The following is a 21,009-nucleotide window of genomic DNA, read 5'->3' as shown; positions in this document are numbered from 1 at the left end:
CTGCACCCCCTCCTCTCTCTCTCTCTCTCTCTCACACACACACTTTCTCCCCATGCTCCTCAAAGACGAGCTGAGAGCCTCTAATGCATTTGTCCTCTGGCTCCAGGCTGGGACGCTGCTAGCCAGATGCTTGACAGCACCAGCAGATGTTTGGGCCGCTCCCTTGGTGGACCACATAACGGCTGGTTAGCCGGTCGGTCCTGCCACCGCCGCCCCTGCCTGCTGCCACGACCTCCTCAATGTCGTTCTGGCAGCACCCATCTGACAATAATCTGCTCATATTAGTGACTTTATGACTCTTACCGATGACTTAATAACACTTTTGTTTAAAGCACTCTTGACCGTTACTACCTATCAATCTAGGACACAAGCGTAACCCCCTCCCCCCCCCCCCCCTCGTGGACGTCCTCAGCTCAAGAGACCTCAGTCTGAATGCTAATTATTATGTCTGCTGCAGAGTGCCGACCCCAAACACCAAACACGCATCGATCCATTCACAGGGCCTTGTAATTTGAGGAGCAGAATATTGGGAAGAGGGGCAGACAAATGGGAATTTCTCTTGTCTTGCGCCTCGCTCCTCCTCTCTGGTGCACTTATCAGGTTCTCACAGGTCACAGCTGCACTGTCTTCCTCACAACTCTTTTCCTTTCTGATATGGCGCAGAGCAAGGTGTTTCAGACAAAGTATTTCCACTCCTGGTATTAGCATATGTTATATAATTCCCAACCGCAGTGTGTAATTATTTCTTATATTTATTGATTAAGTGTATATTTCTCACCTCTCAGCAGAAGCTGACTTTGATATGGCCACACACACACACACACACACACACACTATGCACGGCTGACCTGGTGAAATCCGACTGCATAGAGTAAGTGAGGGGGATACATTGCCAGCACTGCCCTCTGCACGTGCACACACACACACACAAACACACACACACACCAGTCCCCAAGCACACAAAACATAAATCCTTCACTCCTGTGTTCAGCATCCAAGCAGAGCAGCCGGATCCTTGTCTGTGCCCTGTAAAGACAGTCTCCTGTATCACCTCCCCTCCCCCTTCCTCCTGTGGTCCATTCTCGACACACACAGAATTGTAAAGGAGCCACTCCTTTGTTTATTGAAAGACCCATTTAACAGCCTTGTCCTTGCTGGCAGGAGCAGGCATTTTTGCAGAATAACCCGTCTTTCGCTAATGACTGCTCCGTAAATCAATCCTGCTTTATCACGGCGCTCGAGAAGCCCGAAGCGCAGCGTCCGTCCGTGCGAGACGGTCGGTGATTTAAGTGCCTTTTTTCTGTGTCATTGTGTGCATGTGTGTGTGTGTGTGTGTGTGTGTGTGTGTGTGTGTGTGACAGGCCTGCCATGGAGGCAGATGACGAGCCCTTGTTGCTTGAGACGGCAGGTGACGGCCTCGGCGAAGACGGCATGCAGGACGAGGAGGACGAGGAGGACTTGGAGGACTTGGAGAACTTGACCGTTCAAGGAGGAAGCGATGGAGCACAAGGACTGTGGAGGGCGGTGGGCTGGCTGTACACCACACCCTGGGCCAGTGGGGTGGTGTTGGGGCTAGGCTTCCTGCTCCCATTCGCCTTCTCGGCATACATGTTCCTGCGCTACCCTCCGCTGGACATCGACCTGTCCTACAGCGCCTTCGAGGTGCGCAGCCACTCGTCCGCGCAGCACTTCGACGCGCTCGTCATCGCCCTCAAGACCCAGCTTGGCTCCTGGGACAGACACAGGCGCAACGCCGACGACTATGACTCAGATATCCTCCGTGACCTCTTGCAGGCCAAACTTAACATGCAGGGTGGCGGCAGAGGCAAAGCAGCGGGCAAGGCAAAAGAGGCTTCAGCGGGGGGACTGCAGAATGAGACAGAGACAGCGCACTCTCAGGTAAGCAACGAGGAGACCACGGCAAACGTCACGCGAACTGACGAAGACGTCAAAAAGACGCTGGCGGAGGATGCTGGAGGAAAGACTGCTGGAGACCTGGAGGACCAACCATTGCATGACAACAAAACCAGCCTCGGAGGATCCCACAGTCCCGGCTACTTGGTTGGTGAAGAGGATGACGGGGAGAGAGAGGGAGGAGGGGAGACCAGGGTCAGGAAGGCCAGGTCAGCAGGTGTGACCTACTCCTACCTGCAGAGCCAGGCTCTGTGGCGGGTGGAGCTGGTGTTCGTGGCACAGGGTGACGGTAGCCGCAACATCTTCACGCCGGAGCGCCTGCGCACCATCCACCGCGTGGAGCGCCTGCTCATGGAGCACCCGCTGTTCCAGCAGTTCTGCTGGAAGCCCATGGAGCTGCGGGACCTGCCCCTGGGGCCGTCCCACTGCTCCCCGCCCAGCTCGCTCCTCTCCTACCTCTTCCCCAGCGAGCGCGCCGGCAAGATCTACTTCGACGGCATGGGCCCCGACCTGGCAGACATCCACGGTGAGTCCATGCCAGCGCAAGTGAGGGTTGTCTATCAGCGGGAATTGACGTTCCCACAGGTTGAAAATTCCAGCTTCAGACACCAAGTCTTATTGATTATATCATGTATAGGTTCTGCCTGTACACATAACAGGTGATTTCACTATTTCACTGACTAAAATCAGCTGGTTTTGTGAATGATTGGAATAAATAGCCTATCTGGTAGGACTCTTACTTTCTGAAGCCGGAGCCTGAAGAGGAGTTCTCCACCTCTGGTCATCCCTGCTGCTAGATCCCTCCTGCTTTTAGAACCCATGTTCCAAAATGCACTTGATTTGAAGTCAAGTAAAATAATCCTTTTTATTAGCTAAGGCAGCTGTTCAGGTAGTCAAGAGTATAAATGATTGCATGAATCAGGTATGCTGAGAAGACATAGATGGAGAACACTGCACACAGGGGGGCTAGAGTCTCAGATGTTGGAGCAGGACTGAGAACCACAACTCGATCACAAGGTTACATCTCCAGAAAACAACTCCAAATGGTAGCTTGGCAGGGTGTACATTTATGTCTCTGATTGATTCTGTTTGAGCTCAGTGACAACTTTGGGGCAATTATTTAGTTGTCTCTGACAGCTCCGCATACCATATGTGTACTTAAGGAATCTCTTGGCTCAGATGCCAATGTTTTCTCCAGCCTTCACTTGCATATAATACCATCAAAGCTGACTGTAGACGAGGGAAAAGGAAATGAATAGTAGTTATAGATCGAGCCAGGATAAGGAAGTGTCCACAGATCTGGGGGAATTGCCAATTAAATTTCTCATTCCCGAATCAAAGCTAATCCAATGCATGTTTGAGCGTATAATTATTAGTTACGTAAACCCAAGCGCACACCCTCGTTTGGGCTGCACTTAAGATTCATAAATAAATGAAAATGTTTAGCTTGATTACAAGAGTCTATTTTGAGACTTGCCAAATGATCTGACTGTGACTGTGATTAAAAAGAACTGAGCAGAGGAGGGGAGGAAGTCCAAATATAGACGCAGGTCGTGAATTCTCTCATCTCCTCCTGTTTTACTCTTTTCTCCAGGTGCCTTGAGTCTAGCAATCACTCACCCTCAGTTCTACTGGTACGTGGATGAGAACTTGACCCCCGACAACCTCTGCTCCTCTCTGCTCCGCAGTGAGATCCACTTCGGCGCCCCCCTGCCCTCATTCTACTCCCTGCAGGACAGGTCGCAGGAGCAGAGGCGCCGCTTCAGGGACTTTGTGGTGCAGTACGCCGACATCCTGGCCCGACAATCCACCAGGTTAAACAGCTTTAGCTCTCTCGCTCTCTCTCTCTCTCTCTCTTTTAAATAGTGCTCTGCATTTTCGGGAAACAAGATATCCTACCCTAGCCTGGAAATATCCAGACTCATTCACGAAGTGAATAGAGTCTGGTGACTCTCCATTGGGAAACACTTGCATTGCAACTTTGAAATCATTGGTCCAGCCTTACCAATCACATTGATTCCTAACGTTACTTCCTTCTTCGTCTTAACATTACAAACTGACAATAAACAGCATCATTATGTGGGTCTACCTTTGCTGTAAATAAAATTTTGCATTTACCCAACTGCATTTTTATGGATGTTTGCAGGTGTTGCTGCTTCTGTTATCACAATAAGTTTCGGTATCGTCTTCCCCTCTCGTCGCTGATTAGCCTGACATTTTCCTTGTCTGAGGGAAATGGTTATGAACTATGGTGTTCTAGACTAGATCCCCCTGAAAGAAGATCTACCCTGCTGTGGCCAGAGCATTCACTTGTTCATTACATAGTACAGTTGTGAACTATCATATGCATACATTGCACTATTGAATGAGCAGATGTTCTAAGCACAGGACTAGTTTATTAATGACAGTAACAAGAGTTGTGTGTGATTGAGTGTAGATGGAATACAATGAGTAAAAGGGTCATGTGCAGTGCAAATTCACAGATTAACCAGAGTTAAATTCCTTGTTTGTTTACGCAAACCTGGTCAATAAAGCTGTGCTGTTGCTGAAAACACTGCACTGTCTTTATCTCAAATTCTGTCTCGGTGTCAGTAGTAACATAGAACCCAAGGGACAACAGGTATGCAATTAATATTATATTGCTGGACACCTGTCTTTTGATACATTAAGTGAAAAATATAAACAGTTAAATGTCTGCCCATTTATAGGCTACATATGGATGTGGAAAATGTATTTTTAAAATACATTTTCTAGTTTTATATCCTCAACCCACATGTTCAGGGCTTCTCTAGAAAAGTTGTCTCATCTAAATTCATGGAAAAGTGTGTAAGTCATTAGGTTTGTGGAAATGAGCCGCCATGATCAAGTTTCAAGCTTCATAAAAATAATTGGGTGTCCTGGATGACATTAGAGTATCAGATATGTGGCGATAAAGAAAATGACCATTCTGATATTAAATTAGGTTTACATATTGGTCAAATAATTATTCCTTTAAAATGAGTTCAGCAGGGTTTCCAATCTAATTAAGATAATCCTATCTAATGCTACTGAAGTGGACACATCCTCTGCTGTCTCCTTGGTCGTTCCTTTTGAGTCTGTTTCTGCGTCTAAACTTCGCTCTGCATCGCTTTGCCCTTGTCTGTCCTTTCACTAAATATTGCCCTGTCAATCTTTTCCCTTTACTTTATTCCATTCCTTCTGTCCTCATTATTTTTTCTGTCTTGGTTGCCCTTTCAATCTCCTGGCTTTCTTTCTGTCTGTCTATCTTTATTTGCATCCTCCTCATCTTGCTTTTTTTTCTTCTTGCCCTTTACATTTCTTCACTGTCTTCCTTCTTTCCTCGTTATCTGTCCATCTCAGCCAGGTGAAGGTTCTGTATGGAGGAACCGAGTTGTTTGACGACGAAGTCCGGCGTACCTTTCACAGTGACATGCTACTTGCCGTCTTCAGCGGAGCCTGCATCTCCATCTTGGTGTACATCCTCACGTCCTTCTCAGGTACCTCTTGCTGGGCTACCAGCCAGAACATTCCCTTATTAAAATAGATGATGTAATCAATAACTGCCTCGGTCATAATTTAAACTCGAGATGTTTAAGCGCAAGATAATTACGCTGATGAAACTCAGTGCTGACAAACGCTCTTGGCTCTATCTCCGGTAGAGGCCCGTTCGCCAGCGTTTTTTAAGTCACAGGACTGCAATCAACATTTCATGTATCTCATTCAGACGGAGCGCAATTTAAAGACCATTATTGACCGGGGGCACTCGACAGAAATTCCGCTCAACCAAAATCCAATATCTCCAACTTGATTGCCCAACCTGCGCTTTCATCTCTTCCTCTGCTGACTCTGATATTGCCCTCGCGCTGCTGGCAGCGCACGCGGAGCACAGCTAGACTACGAATCAGACATTACGCGGGAGTCGTCCTACATAACTCTCAGCAGCATTTAAGTTTGTCTCGATATACCCATTTAATAAAACACACGGATATCATAATATTTTATAGAGTAAAATATTGCAAGATAATATTTGAGAAGGTTTTATTATAGATCATGCAAAAACCTTACTCTGCAACATGGCAACATTAACTGCAATCTCTCTTTCTCTCTCTCTCTTGTGTGTGTCTTATGTGTCTCTTGTAGTGTTTCTGACATTCTTTGGCCTGGCCAGCATTGGTCTAAGCTGCCTGATGGCACTGTTCCTTTACCACGTGGTGTTTGGGGTGCGATATCTGGGGATCCTTAATGGAGTGGCAGCATTCGTTATCATTGGGATTGGTGAGTCTTATCAGCCACTTCCCCAAACCATTTTTCTTCATTCGAGAGGGTTGAGCTGGGCTTTAATTAATTTAATGTATAATCAATAACCCAAGAGCTTGGAGGAAACCTCACGAATTAACACTGTCTGCGTGTGTGTGTGTGTGTGTGTGTGTGTGTGTGTGCGTGCGTGCATGCGTGTTTGTGTTTGTGTGTCTGTGTATGTTTGTGTGTGTGCTCCTCACAAAGTAGCTTTGAGCTATGAGTGTTCCCTCATGAAAATTGGAAATGAGGCTCTTCAGCAGTGTTTCTGTCAGATCTCAAGTTTTGTTCCCACTGCAGTATGACACTCTCATCTTGTCCATCAGCCATACTCCATGCTGAGTTTTTTTTATTTATCGATTGATGTTCAGCCAACTCTGCAGCTCCCTATACAGGTGTGTTACGTTTAGACCAAATCATGTATCTGTTATTCTGGCCTATGTGCTTGCTTTCCTCCTACCTGCTTCAGTCTTTTCACACCTTCTCCATTACCTTAATATGTTAAGGAGGCCATAGGTAGGACATAGGTTCAGTACCTACACATGCACTGGTCATATATACAGTTTTTCTCAGTCGCTTTGGTGCTTTTCTCACATCACTATTAACATTTGCACAGCAGTTAGTGCAATTCTCAAAACAATTAGTGCAAACTGCAAAACCTAGTGGATGACCTGCAAAAGCACGTCACTTTCTCAAAATGGATAGTCCATTCCTCAAAAGCAGGTATTCATGTCAATGAAACTGTCAGTGTCATCAAAATGAGAAGTCTTGACACCATCGTTTATGAACAAGATAGTCAAATGGCTTTGTCATGTTTTCATTATGACAGTTCTCTCAGTGTTTTCCAATGCAAAAAAAGGTCAGAACTCGGTGACACTACCTGAACATGCTCAAGACAGCATTACTTGTACAGCCATTTGAAAACTACAGTAAAGTTACACATTGCTGTAGTTAGGTGAGTAAGTGAGTACAAGACACTGAATACGTACATTTTTACTGTATGCTCTTTGCAATTCTACAGCATTGTGACAGAATTTGATAACTAGTTCAACAATTTTGTATGTAATGACTCAGGCAATGAAATGAAGACTATTAGTTTTATTGGGAACGACTATTCAGAATTCATAAGTATAGTTCATTTTGACTGACATGACATAAGCAAATGATAATGTTAAAAAACAGCAGAGAATTGTATGTAAGCAACTGATACATGTCCAAAAGTATTTGCAATTTGTTCAGAGGAAGGAGAAATTGCTACTATGATGTGCACAAATGACTAAATGTTGTGGAGGTTGAACTAATAGTTATGAGAATTTTCATTCTGATCTGAAAAAAGCACCAAAGCGACTGAGAAAAACTGTAACTGTAGGCTACTGTAAGTCGCTGTGGGTGAAAGGATCATCTGCTATGAATTAATTCATGTTCTCTATGTGTTTGTGTGTGTGTGTCTGTGTGTGTCTGTGTGTGAGTGTAGGAGTGGATGATGTGTTCGTGTTCATTAGCACCTTTCGGCAGGCAATGCACCTGCGGCAGCCCGAGCAGCGAGTGGTCTACACAGTGAAGACTGCCGGCCGCGCCACCTTCCTCACCTCCTTCACTACGGCGGCCGCCTACGCCGCTAACACCTTCTCCCAGGTGACTAGGCACCCCAGATAGATAGATAGATAGATAGATAGACAGACAGATAGATAGATAGATAGATAGATAGATAGATATAAAGATACATACAGTAGATGGGTGTATGGATGGAGGGATGGACAAACAGACAGACATATTATTTATAGCAAGGGAAATATAATCAATTTAGATGGTAATCCTTACATATATGGTTTTCTTGAACTCTGGAATGAAGCGTGATATTTCAACCCCCCTCTTTATTGAAACCCCCTTTGAGCTGTCTGCTTAGAAGCTTTCAATGTCTCATGTTCCAAGAAGAACAAGCAAGGGCTTCTAAATAAAGCCTTTGCAATCTGGTGGTAAACAAGAGAACTCCTAATATAAAAGACTTCTCTTCCCATTATATAAGACTGATCACTCTTGCATAGCTTGCTACATACATTACATTATTGCAGACTGTGCTGTGCTTGTCCTCATTGGCATTCCTAAATCATCCTAGAGGGTGCTACCTGTTCACTGAAATGCAACCTCATCTCGGCAGTGGCAATATATTTTTGGTTAGTGGAGCACAATGAGGTGCTAATGCGTAATGATATCATTGTAAAACAGCCCCAAACTGCAAGTGACACTTCTCTCAAACTTTTATGCTCTTATTTATATGCTGTGAGGGGAGACATTGCAGCATGGAGCACTGCCAGATGCCATGTTTATTCATGATGCCTCCTCTTTAGCATATGTCAAAACTTAGCTGTGCTAAGTGCTAAGCACTAAATGCTTTAGTACAGTAACCAAAATCTCTTAAGGCGTCTGGTTTTGACCTTTCTGTTTGGTGCAGATCCCGGCGGTCCACGACTTTGGCTTGTTCATGGCCCTCATCGTGAGTTGCTGCTGGGTGTGGGTGTCCTTGATGATGCCCGCTGCCCTCTGCATATGGAGCCAGTGCTGGACTGCCCAGGGAAATGCCTGTCTGAAATGGTATGGCCTGCTCAGGGGAGGGTCAGGCTTGAAAGAATTAAGCACAGTCATTAGTATCACATTTTCCATGCTAAGAGGTTAGTCTCCCATAGGCTGATTTCAACAATGCATAAATTAGAGCAGGGATATTGGTACTGGCTGCAGCTGAGAGAGTTGGCTTTTCATAGTTTTCTTCTCAAAACTGGGTAGCATGAAGTCAAGATGTGGTCATTTTAGTAAGTCATGGGTTGAAGTAGATAACGTAGCAGTGTCCATTGAAATAAAAGGGAACGGTTATCCATAACTCTATTTTGGTCAATGCGACACTTCTGTGGGCTCCCCATATTGTTATCATCCACAAATTGAGTCAGACAACTGATTAATCAGCTATAAAACAGCTAAGCCAGACTGATGTGGAAGATCAAGAGAAGTCACCCTGTAGGTGGAGGTTGTTTGGTTGTTTTGAGCAGGCCATACAAGGCTGCTGTCTTTCTCCACCAGGAGGAATGTCATCTCCAGCATGTCCTCGGTGAGTCAGAGCCCTCTTTCAGACGAAGACGACGTGGCCTTGCTATCCGTGGAGATGGAGATAGGTGAGAGTGTGTTTTTATTTTATCATGGCCGTGCTAAGCGAAACTCAAAAGAGACAAAGGGGAATCAAAAGGGCAAGATGAAATAGAAATATAGTTTAAAAAAAAAAAAAAAAATCTTAAACCACTATCAGGCTCTTCAGAAAAAGTACTTTATGCAATGGTTCAACTGAGCGACTTTATGATCCATTTCTTGCTGCAGTACGATTTGGCCTGAGGGGGAGAACCAATCTCAGACACATTTTCAGGACATTAAGTGCTGAACAAACACTTAACCACCCCCCACCCCCCCATACCAAATCCACACTCCCAAGCTCCCCACTCTAGCCACCACCCTTCAGCCATGCTAGGAGGTAACAGTAATCCCACAGAACTCTGGATGCCGTCCCTTTCTACCTCCTCGGTGGGAATCCCAGTCTCGCTTGACTGTCGTTTCGTGATCCATCCGTGTCTCCATCTGCCCATGCCATCCTCTCCCTCCTGCATCCAGACCCACGTGAGGTGGAGACAGACACAGCGCTGCTGTCTTTGAGCGTGGACCCGCCACTGGACCCGTCGGGGAAGGGTGGCGTCGGGGTGGTGAGCACCTGGCTCCAGTGGGTCCTGCGCCACTGGGTGGCAGAGCCGGTGGTGGAGAGACGCAAGGCGGTCATCGGTAAGTCGAGCGCCTCAAAGCTGCTGTGTGGCTGGGCAGTTCAATTTAATTCAATTCAGTTCAGTTCCAAAGAGTTTTATTGGCATTCAGAGCAGTGTGGACAAAGCCAGCGTATTGTAGCACAATGATGCAAGAAAGTACTTTCAGTTTACAACTTGAAAGTTGTATTTATTTCAGGACACTTGCTCTCATGCTGTGCTATCTGGCAAAATCCACATTGTTATGTCAGGTTCTTACACATGTTTCATTTCTCTCTAGGCTTTAGTCACTCCCAATTTCTCTTGCTCTCTTTCTCTTGCTATTTCTCTCTCCCTCGCTCACTCCTCTCTCTCTTTCTCTCTCCATTTCTCACTCTGCTATTTCTCCTCTCTGTCTCTCTCCCCTTCTTTCTCCCCATCTCTCTTTCTCTCTCTCTCTCCTGTCTCTCTTCTTTCAGGTGTGTATATCCTGGTTCTGCTGGCCTCTGCCTTCTGCTGCTGCCTGCTACGCCCGGCTAGTCACGCACCGCTCCTCTTCCGCCAGGACTCCAACATCCAGACGCTCCTCAATCTCCGCGGCAACCTGAGTGCCCAGGGAATCTCCTGCCTCACATGCTCAGGTAAATCCTCCGGCTGACTCGGTGTGATATCGGACTGAGCACAGGTGACTTAGCTTTCATATCAGTCACCAGTCAGACAAGGGGAAGCTAGAAGTGTTTCTACTACAGATGTGGCTTTCCCCTTTATTTTGCATTCCGTTGTAATTCTGTGCTGGATTAGTGTCTATTGTGAATTATTCAAGATAGACTTGGACGTGACATGGACATGGCTTTTAGTTTTGTTAGATGAGAACCATAAGCAACTATATAGAGAACCCAGTTCTAGCTACTTCTAGCCAGTGGTGACTTACGTAACGCGGCATGTGTAGTGTCCAGCATGCAACTGGCGATTGAAGCTCATGACAATGCATCTTGTGTTTTTGCCTTTAAGGCTCCTTCATGGAGAGACCTCATTTCCTGCACAGCGTCGCCCACCATGTGCCCGCCATGCCAGGGCCTGCGGCTCAACAGCGCTCTCGCGCCGCCTCCAATCCTTCTCTCCACGGCCAGCCCAAATCAGCCGCCCCCACCTCCCAATCAGGTAGCTATGCTACCCCATGCTTACCGGTTGTCTGCACTCTTGATGGGATGTAAACAGACGCCGCATGCTACCCCTTCTTTCTGTAATTTATGGTCGGTGCTTTATCTTTGTGTGGGGAAATAAAAAATGTTTACAACAATACCTGTTCGACCGAGCGACCAATGTTTTTCACCTCACCTCCATCTCAGACAATAAAAGAAATGATATGTGGAATGCAAAATGAAACAATTTCACAATTCCAAATGACTTTAGGCTCCGGTGTGTTGAGGACACAGTGATGTTTGAAAGAGTTTCAAAATTGGACAAGATAACAGATCATTTTACTTTATTCTGAGTGTTGAAGCTTTACTGTAGAGTTTCATCACCTGTGCAACCAGCACACTTCTCACAAATGCAATGTAATTTTGTTTCTCATTATACAGTTCTCATTAAACATTCTCATTGTGGCATCCGTGGCCTACTGATTAGGGAATCGGACACTTGTAACTGAAGGGTGGCCGGTTTGGGGGGGGGGGGGGGGGGGTGTTGTACACTACCCCCGGATGGGTGAAATGCAGAGCACAAATTCCTTGTATATGCAGGTATACTTGGCTAAAAAACCTGATTTACATTTACAAAATTATTTTAATGGCTGTCTTGCAGGAAGGCTGCTCACAGTGTATGTCTCCAAGTTGGACATGGGGTCTGCGGTCACTCTCTATCGCTTCTCTCTGAACGCCACCGTCCCGGCACCCTGGACAGCACTGACACCTGGCCACGGAGAGGTGCCATCGTTCCAGGTGACCCTCAATCTCGCCACACCTGTGTAGCATCAGGCTGTACTTTGAATCAATCACAGCTGCAAATTATGTCAGTTTGATAGAAGGCCTATGATGTATATGAACATTTTGCATGATTTTTATTTTTTGCTGTGGAACATCACGAGAGGAAATAGCAAGCATCACTAAACTGCTAAATTGTCACTAAATTGCTTTGTCACAAAATAGCAGACATCTGTAGCCTATATGGGGTATTTTTTACAATATGGAATTCAATATGCAATCAATATGCTGCAAGTGAACCAGAAAATTTCCCATTAACCAGCACCTGCACAGATCACAGTGGGTTTTTTCCATGAGAATTAAACACGTGTGTGTTATCACTCCCGCAGGCATATGGCAGTCCCCATAGCAACTTCAGCACCAGGCTGACGGTGTGTGTCTCGCACGCGTACCGCCCGAATCCCCACTGGATGATCACAACCCGATCATGTGACCCGCACCACGGCTGGAGAGCAGAGTTCAACTTTTATGTGGCGTCTGCCGAGCAGCAGCATAGCAGGTGAGAGAGAGAGAGAGAGAGAGAGAGATGAGGTCTTGTATAGACATGCACACTATTGCACCAGACTCGAACTTGCAACCTTGGGCATCTTGGACAGGCTAGAGTACAGTATATTTATTGTTCATTTTTATATTTGTACTTGTATCTAGAATTGCATCTCCATTATTGGAAGAGTTCTATCGGAACTCCCCCTATTACCGTCGGTCCCGTATTTTCGCCGTCTTGCGTGTATGTGTCACTTAATATCCATTTCTATACAAACCACTCCTACTCCTAAAGAAATGCAACCACACACACCATAGGTGTATTTAAATTAGCTATGTACCAAAAATGACATTTTACCGCGACTCGAAGAGCTGTAAACAGTGTTGTAAGGCTGCGTGTACATAACCGCTTGGAGCTCCAGTGGAATTTTAATTTCATGACGAGAATTCTCGGTCTAACCGTTCATGTCGGATATTTCGGATATATGGGGGCTGAGTTGAGATGCAGAGTTAGAGTTCAGTAAGGTGACAGCCGTTGGTTTTGGTGCGGAGAGACCTGTAACGCCTCCCAGAGGGGAGTGGGGTGAACAGTCTGTGGTTGGGGTGAGAACAGTCTTTAATGATGCTCGATGAGGAACCGGTGATGCGTTGGGCAGTTTTCACCACCCTCTGCAGTGCTTTTCGGTCGTGGGCAGAGCAGTTGCCATACCAAACTGTGATACAGTTGGTGAGGATGCTCTCGATGGTGCAGCGGTAGAAGTTCACCAGGATCTGGGGAGACAGGTGGACCTTCTTTAGTCTCAGAAAGAAAAGATTCTGGTGAGCTTTCTTGATCAGCTGTATGTGTGTGTGTGTGTGTGTGTGTGTGTGTGCGTGCCGTGCGTGCGTGCGTGCGTGTGTGCGTGCGTGTGTGTGTGGGTAACTGTATATCATTCTCCCACAGGAGGCTGTATTTTGCACAGCACCGTCTGAGTCCTCACCCCAGCCGCGTGTGTGCTGAGCCGCCGGGCTGCGTGATCAACAGCGGGCCTGATGGGCCGACCCAGGGCAGCTTCTACACCCCGCTTAGTACCGCAGGTAAGACAGAAGAGAGAGAGAGAAAGAGAGACACAGAGACAGAGAAAGAAAAAGAGAGAGAGAGATACAGAGAAAGAGAGGGTGGGGGTTTGTTGGGGGAGACTGACAGCGCAGGTATGGCAGGAGAGAGAGAGAGAGAGCAAGGGAGAGAGAGTGAGGGAAGGAAGGAGGGATAGAAAGAGAGAGAGGATACATGCTGGCAGGGCAGGGCACACACACGCACACACACACACACACACACACACACACACATCTAACATTTCACACCTCGCCCCGATCAGCCACACCTGCTGGGTTGCTGCCAAGGCGTCGCTCTTCGTCTCTGCCAGACAAGGCCGCAAAGGGGTCAGTGTAGACCTGAGCAGAATCGGATGGCAGTGCCCGCTGCAGCTGCTACTGCTGCTGACCGCTCCATAGACAGCCTAGCAGCATCTTCCAGCGCAGGCAGGGAGTTTGGTTTCTAAAGTAGGCTTGAAAGTGTGGTGCTTGAGAGAAATAGTGTGTGTGTGTGTGTGTGTGTGTGTGTGTGTGTGTGTGTGTGTTTGTTTGTGTGTGTGTGTGTGTGTGTGTGTGGTGAGATTGCTTTCTGAAAGCCCACACCCATCTACAGATGCCATTTCTCTTACCAGACCAGGTACTTGCTTCTACACTTGGGGCTCCTTGAAGTGCTTGGGAGAGGGAGGAGAGAGAAGGGGGGATGATTTAAAAAGCATAAAAAGGCTTTTTAGCTACTCCCAAGGATAATGTGCAAAAATATCTCTGTTGGAATCTATGTACAGGAGAAAGGAAGGAGTGCTGCAGTATTCTGTCTTGTCATCCCTATAGTCATTTCTTATCACGTAAAAGAAATTACACTGCAGTAAGGATGAATAGAGTACACCAAATTTGGAGGGCAAAAAGTGCTTGTCTTTCAGTTTTCTGTGTACGAGGGCTAAAATGCTGGCCTTTGCTAGTCAGGTCATAGAGAGAGCCTTCAGGGACATGCTTATGCTTAGTCCAGTGCTGACAAGCCTGATTTGTCAAAAGTGTTGGAATTTGGTTCAAAAGCAGGCCTCTCTCTCTGTGTGTGTGTGTGTGTGTGTGTGTGTGTGTGTTTTGGAGGTAGACTTTTGACTTTTTGACTCTTTTGAGGAGGCAACTGCTCAAAGCACTCGTCTGTGTGTGTGTGTGTGTGTGTGTGTGTGTGTGAGCCTCAGTGAAACTTAAACTGTGTGTTTGTGCCACAAACTCAACTCCCTGGCTCCAGGCAACCACTCTCATTACCCAGACCTTTCTCTCTCTCTCTCTCTCTCTCTCTTTCTCTCTCTCTCTTACTCTCTTTCAGAGCCGACCCTGGCAAACACATCCAAGACCTCGGGCTTTAACCCCTGTGGGGGAGGCGTGTGCGGGAAGCCGGCAGTGCGCCCCCTGGTGGACACTGGAGCCATGGTGTTTGTGGTGTTTGGCATACTTGGTATCAATCGGACACAGTACCTGGACAACCATGTCATTGGAGATATGGTAAGTAGTCGTGTTGTCTGATGTAAAGAAAAACTGCTGATAATACTACACCAGTAATACGGTAAGACACATCCCATCAGTGTACAGCATGTGTGTGTTGGAGGGCATGGTGATGAGCTATTGCATCATAAATATATAGTATAGTATAGTAATTTAATTGGAGCAAGCTATAATTCGTATGGGCATTAATGAGATGGAAATTGAATTTCTCTCCAAAGGGCAGTGTAATATATGATCCCAGCTTTGACCTCTTTAAAGAGATTGGCCATCTCTGCCAACTCTGCAAAGCCATCAGTGCCAACACCAAGCTGGTCAAGCCTGGTGGAGCGCAGTGTTTACCTGCAGGTGAGTATGCACTGAAGGACAGGTAGAGATGCTTTGGCGCACATACATGTGTACGCATACAGGTGCACATGTGCGTGCACACACACACACACACACACACACACACACACACACTCACACACACACACAGACACACACACACACACACACACACACACGTTCATACACACAAACATAAAAATTACCCCTTCCTTCTCTCACTCTCGTTCTCTCTCTTTCTTCCTTTTTTCTCTCCCTCTTCCTCTGCTCTCTCTCTCTCTCTCTCTCTCTCTCTCTCTCTCTCTCTCTCTCCCCCCCCTCTCTCCCTCTCAGGCAACAGCCTCTCCAGCATTCTCCCTCTGATGCACCCGGAGTGCCACTCCCTGCCCGAGCCCAACCTGCTGCCGGGGCAGCTGTCTCACGGGGCCATCGGTATGCAGGGGGGCCGAGTGCACTGGATCTCCATGGCCTTCGAGTCGGTGAGTGCTCCATATCTATATCTCCATATCTCCATAAGAAATGTGTTCACCACTTACGCTGCAGGGTTCTATCAGTATACATCTCAGTTGGATCCAGATTATTTATTCTTTGTCATGTCACCATAGTAGTATGATATCTCTATTGGTACTTAGTCTTGTTTGTTTGTTAGCCACAGCAGGGCAGCATTTGATCTTTCTCCAGTTCATCTCTGGGAATATGCAGGGGATGCAGAGGAGTATTCTGTGTTTTCAGTAGTGTTCCAGTACAGGGACAGGACTGTCATTCTTGGTTTGTGATGTTTTTTTGCCCATTCCCAATCCCATGTGTGTTGTTCTAACATCTAGCATGCAGATTTTGTAGATTCAACTATTACATAAGCTGTGCTATCCAATGACAAATGGGTGGTGGTGTGTGTGTGTGTGTGTGTGTGTGTGTTTGTTCAACAACTACATATTTAAATGGATGGTAAAATTATTCTGTTATTTGCACAATGCATTCATTTACCAGCCTCACCAAATCTGTGCTGATATAACCAGTGATATAAGAAAGTGCTGTGCCAGAGTGTACAGGTGTGCGTCTGAATCATGATAGTGACTCAGAGACAGGAAACAGATGATTAGTTCCCACCCCAGACACCTAAAAGAGGCTGTGATGCTTTTTAAACATTTGATCATCACACATTTAATAAGGGAAAAGTCAAGCAGCAAGCAGTTGTATTACAATTGGACTGTTTGTGACAGAATCTCCATGCTTGACGAAATATAGCAGTGGACAGATGGTAACATTATGGCATATGGTATCATTCTAGATATAAAACTAGAGAAACTGTTGTTCCTTCTCATCAAGATGATTGCTTCTACATTTTACAAGTTTCAATCTGTTATTTTCTATACTGTCATTGTTATTGTCAGTATAAGCCTCGAGAATTCTCCTGAAAGAATTACTCTGTCTCTGTCTCTCTCTCTGTGTCTCTCTCTCTTTCACACACACACACACACACACACACACACACACACACACACAGACTACCTACAAAGGGAAGTCGTCGTTCCAGACGCACGCTGACTACGTGCAGTGGGAGAGCTTCCTGCAGGAGCTGCTGGCCTCTCTCCCGCAGGCGTCCTCTCTGCGCCGTGGCTTCCAGACCTGTGAGCACTGGAAGCAGATCTTCATGGAGATCATTGGTAAGAGCTCCGTCCAAACCAGCAGGTGCCAGGGACAGAGAGAAAAGCCTAGAAAAAAAAAATAATCAAAGTAGTCCAAGGCCCGCACTCATTTTTCTGTGATTAATTTTGCTGGGAGTCAACAATCAGTGTACACAGTGTACAGAGCCTTGGTAATCATCAGCAACTTGCTGTAACCATAGCAACAGATACCTTCATGCACCAATAAGAGCACTGAACACTTGTAGAGAATGACTGAAACTTGACACCGTGCTAACAACCCTAGACGCTCGGCTGATGAGCAGATGAAGTGTGCAGGTTATTCAGTCACGCTCACTGTGAGCTTGGTAAAGATAAACGTGTCATCTGGCGTCCGATCGATCACTTGTGGTCGTCACTGTCTGCTGTTGTTGCTCCAGGTGTGGAGAGCGCGCTCTACAGTCTCCTCCTGTCGCTGGTCATCTGTGTCGCCGCCGTGTCCGTTTTCACCGCTCATCCCCTCCTGCTGCTGCCCATCCTGCTCAGCATTCTGGGTAAAGTCTTGAGTTTCCGTCTTTTTTCCCTCCGTGTTTTGTTTTGTTATGTTTCATTACACCATACAGTTGCAGCCTTAAAACATGGAATGGGAATGAAGTGGGTTGCAGTATTTCAAACTGAATGTTTTTTTTGTTTTGTTTTTTGAATCGACTCGGTGAAGCATGCTGTGAGAATATACAGGGTGATGCAAGGCTCTGTGGGCACTCACAGTCACACTCACTCACTCTGTGCATACCAACGTCGTGCATATCCAGTTTGTCTCTTTAAATACGAGGCATCACAGGCTCTGCTAACTGTATTGTTAAGGCTGCAGATTGTGTGAGGCCCCTTCATGACACCCGCTGGTACATAAATGAAAGACTAAATTGAGTCAAAATTGAATTCCATTGGAAAACACAATGGTGGAATATTGTGTGTGTGTGTGTGTCTGTGTGTGTGTGTGTGTGTGTGTGTGTGTGTGTGTGTGTGTGTGTGTGTGTGTGCATGTGCGTGTGTTAGGCAAATTAATGGGAGGTGGTGGGTTTAAGATCTACTGTGTGACTAGCAAAGGGAAGGGGTTTACAGCATGAAGACTGTGGTGACAGGAAACCTATGTGGTTTTCAGGAAATATTCTCTGTCATGTCTTGACCCATAACGTCAATATAATCATACTGCAATATATTTCAATATCATACATGTATGAACCTTTTTGTAGGGTAAGCATCAACGCAATGTAAACTGGTTTATTTGACCTTACACTGTTATTATTTGTGTGTGTGTGTGTGTGTGTGTGTGTGTGTGTATGTGTGTATGTGTGTGTGTGTGTGTGTGTGTGTGTGGTGAATAATGAATGTAATTGTTGCAGGGGTGGTGTGCACAGTGGTGGCTATCATGTACTGGCTAGGCTGGGAAATGGGCGCGGTGGAGGCCATCTCCCTGTCCATCCTGGTGGGCTCGTCGGTGGACTACTGCCTGCACCTGGTGGAGGGCTACCTGTTGGCTGGGGACACCACCACCGCCGCTGTCGCTGCTGCAGCTGCCGCCGCATCTGCTGCATCCACTCCCGGTTCGCCTCACTGCGGGGTAAACACAACAGAGCTTGTCTTTTTATTTAATCTTAATCCCCTGGTATGTTCTCCTCGAGTGCGTTCGCCTGGCTTAGGGGTCTCTCTCTCTCTCTCTCTCTCTCTCTCTCTCTCTCTCTCTCTCTCTCTCTCTCTCTCTCTCTCTCTCTCTCTCTTTTTTATTGTTTCCCATTCTGAGAGTCTGAGAATATCAGCCCTTGAGCGCCTGAATGGTCCCAGAGTGCTTGTGTTGCGTCTCACTCTGCTAAATGGCCTCCCAGCGCCACCCTCTGTGCATAAGGAGCCAGAAGATGAAAGGAGTAGGTGGGCGTGATGCTTGTCACCCAGGAAATGAGAGGCTATTACTGAAAAAAATATTGCCTGAGGAGCTTTATGTGGTTAGAGATCACAAAATAAGACTTCGGGCACATGAAAAAGGACTAGGGCTTTGCTGATTGTAACTGACATTCTATTATTTTGTGGGATTTAAGGGAGCGAGGACCAAACATAAACGCTAACATTGTATGAATATTTCATATCCAATTTCTAGAGGGTATATTGAGAGAGTATATTGGGTTTCTTTGAGGAAAGTTATTTTAATTTCCCTACAACATCATAAACAAACAATATGCTGTCTGATTTCAAATGACTTTTGGCCCTTTCCATTAGAGTCGTAAATCATCGTACACCCACCCGTACAACATGTACGAATGAGTTGCTAAAGGAACGTGTTTCTCTCGAGCCACAAGGGGCATTAGCAGGAGACTAGTCATTGTTATTGTTTTGTACATCTACTGTAGCCTCTAGCTAAACGGCTGGAAAACAAATTGTTACATTGTATCGCACGCACAGCAAGACCGTGCAATGCATGAATTGGTGACTGGATTGAAGCAGCAATGTAATCTAGTGTGTAAGAGCATTGCATCAACATTAAAATGATCAACACAGTACATATGGAAAAAAATACATGTCATCTCATCTCAACTATGGGCGCAGCCATGTTTGTCGTAAGGTCGTACATCCACCTCGGGGTACCCTCAAGTACTCTGAGGTAAAGGGGGCGTGCCTGCGTGAAATGCCGCAAGAAAGCTGGGTAATTTACACTTTCCAACTCGGGATACGGATTTACAAGTCAAATGGAAAGGGCCATTTGTGTCACATTTCAAACCGCACTGTGCCACATTAGTGAAGTTCATGAAGCATATGTTTGGTTCCAAAACGCTATATCTCCATTTTTTAAAACAATAAGTCATGTTATTTAATTGTGTATTTCAGGTAATATCAATAAAATTGCAGTTGTTGTTGTTGTTGTTGTTTTTATTGAGTAAAGATAAATAAATAACAATACCCAATTAAAGTTTTACTGAAATTACTTGGAAAGCAAAATGTAAAAAAATGATTCATGAAAATTCATTAAAATGGAGGATTTAGAGTCTGGAACATAACTCTTCATATTATTCCTCTGTTCCTCAGGATCCTTTCGGCCTAAGGACCCTGGAGGCCATTGACCATGTCGGCGTTGCCATAGTATCCAGCGCCGTCACCACGGTGATCTCCACCGTCCCACTCTTCTTCTGTGTCATTGTGCCTTTCGCCAAGTTTGGCCAGATCGTAGCCATCAACACAGCTGTGTCCATCGTGTTCACCTTGGTAGTCACCACAGCCATGCTGGCTGCCATGGGCCCTGAGGGCTTCCGTAGGCCCCCCAGGGCGGTGCTGAGAGCCAGCCTGGTGGTGCTGCTTGCCATGGGCCTGGGGGCCGTCGTCTTTTGGGTCTGGGGCCAGCTGTTCCCCGGCCCCTGGTACACCTTCAACATGTAAACAACAAAGATGTCAATGAACAACCCCACTGCTGCATCGGAATGACAAGGCAGGGCGTAATAATTCCTTGTCTATGCACAAACACACATGATGTACAGGTTTTATGTAGCAGAACTTACACTGTATATGAACACACCAGACTGAATAATAACTACACATAGATATGTACAAAGTTTTTCAAACTTTTCTATGTACAGAACTTGAAGTGAGAAAAAAGGGTCAGTTGTGACAGTAGAAAACTGACTGTGTTTTGGCCCTTCGAATTCTGTGAATTCTTCTAGCATTATTGTATGACAAAGGGAACTTACCAGAGAGACACAAGAGAGACGGAGTTGGAAAGAGATGGTGCCCAAAAGAGATGGACAGAACAGACGTGGAAGAAGAGGGGAGAGCTGCAGAGATACAGAAAGAGGCATAGAGCAAGACAACAACTGCAGACATGAAGAGAGAGAGAGAGGTATACATACTGTAGAAAGAGAGAGAGAGGGAACAAGAAAAGAATTGCATATATATACATATAGAAAGAGGTATACATATATTTAGAGAGAGAGATCAAGAAAAGAACTGCAGACAGAGAGAGAGAGGTATACATAGAAAGAGAGAGAGAGAGAACAA

The 21,009-nt window shown here is 46.1% G+C and overlaps 1 protein-coding gene across 1 annotated transcript; it reads left to right on the top strand.

Annotated features, from left to right (window-relative positions):
- Positions 1-1,368: 1,368 nt before the first annotated feature.
- disp3 (dispatched RND transporter family member 3) lies at positions 1,369-20,394 on the top strand. The gene is made up of 21 exons (XM_076271376.1): positions 1,369-2,012; positions 2,109-2,440; positions 3,509-3,728; positions 5,275-5,411; positions 6,055-6,189; positions 7,685-7,845; positions 8,663-8,802; positions 9,283-9,374; positions 9,862-10,026; positions 10,463-10,624; positions 10,995-11,170; positions 11,726-11,923; positions 12,295-12,464; positions 13,392-13,525; positions 14,850-15,025; positions 15,244-15,370; positions 15,683-15,828; positions 16,854-17,013; positions 17,412-17,525; positions 18,375-18,535; positions 20,047-20,394. Exons 1-21 carry the CDS (start codon positions 1,369-1,371, stop codon positions 20,392-20,394), a joined length of 4,098 nt encoding a protein of 1,365 aa, XP_076127491.1.
- The last annotated feature ends 615 nt before the right edge of the window (positions 20,395-21,009 follow it).

Source organism: Alosa pseudoharengus, unplaced genomic scaffold (assembly GCF_046254945.1).
Source record: "Alosa pseudoharengus isolate Yale_2024_CS ecotype anadromous, Long Island Sound unplaced genomic scaffold, YU_APseudo_1.1 YU_APseudo_1.1_scf_6, whole genome shotgun sequence".
Taxonomy (NCBI): Eukaryota; Metazoa; Chordata; class Actinopteri; order Clupeiformes; family Clupeidae; genus Alosa; species Alosa pseudoharengus.
The sequence above is the reverse complement of the archived record's forward strand: the minus strand, read 5'-3'. Positions and strand labels throughout refer to the sequence as shown.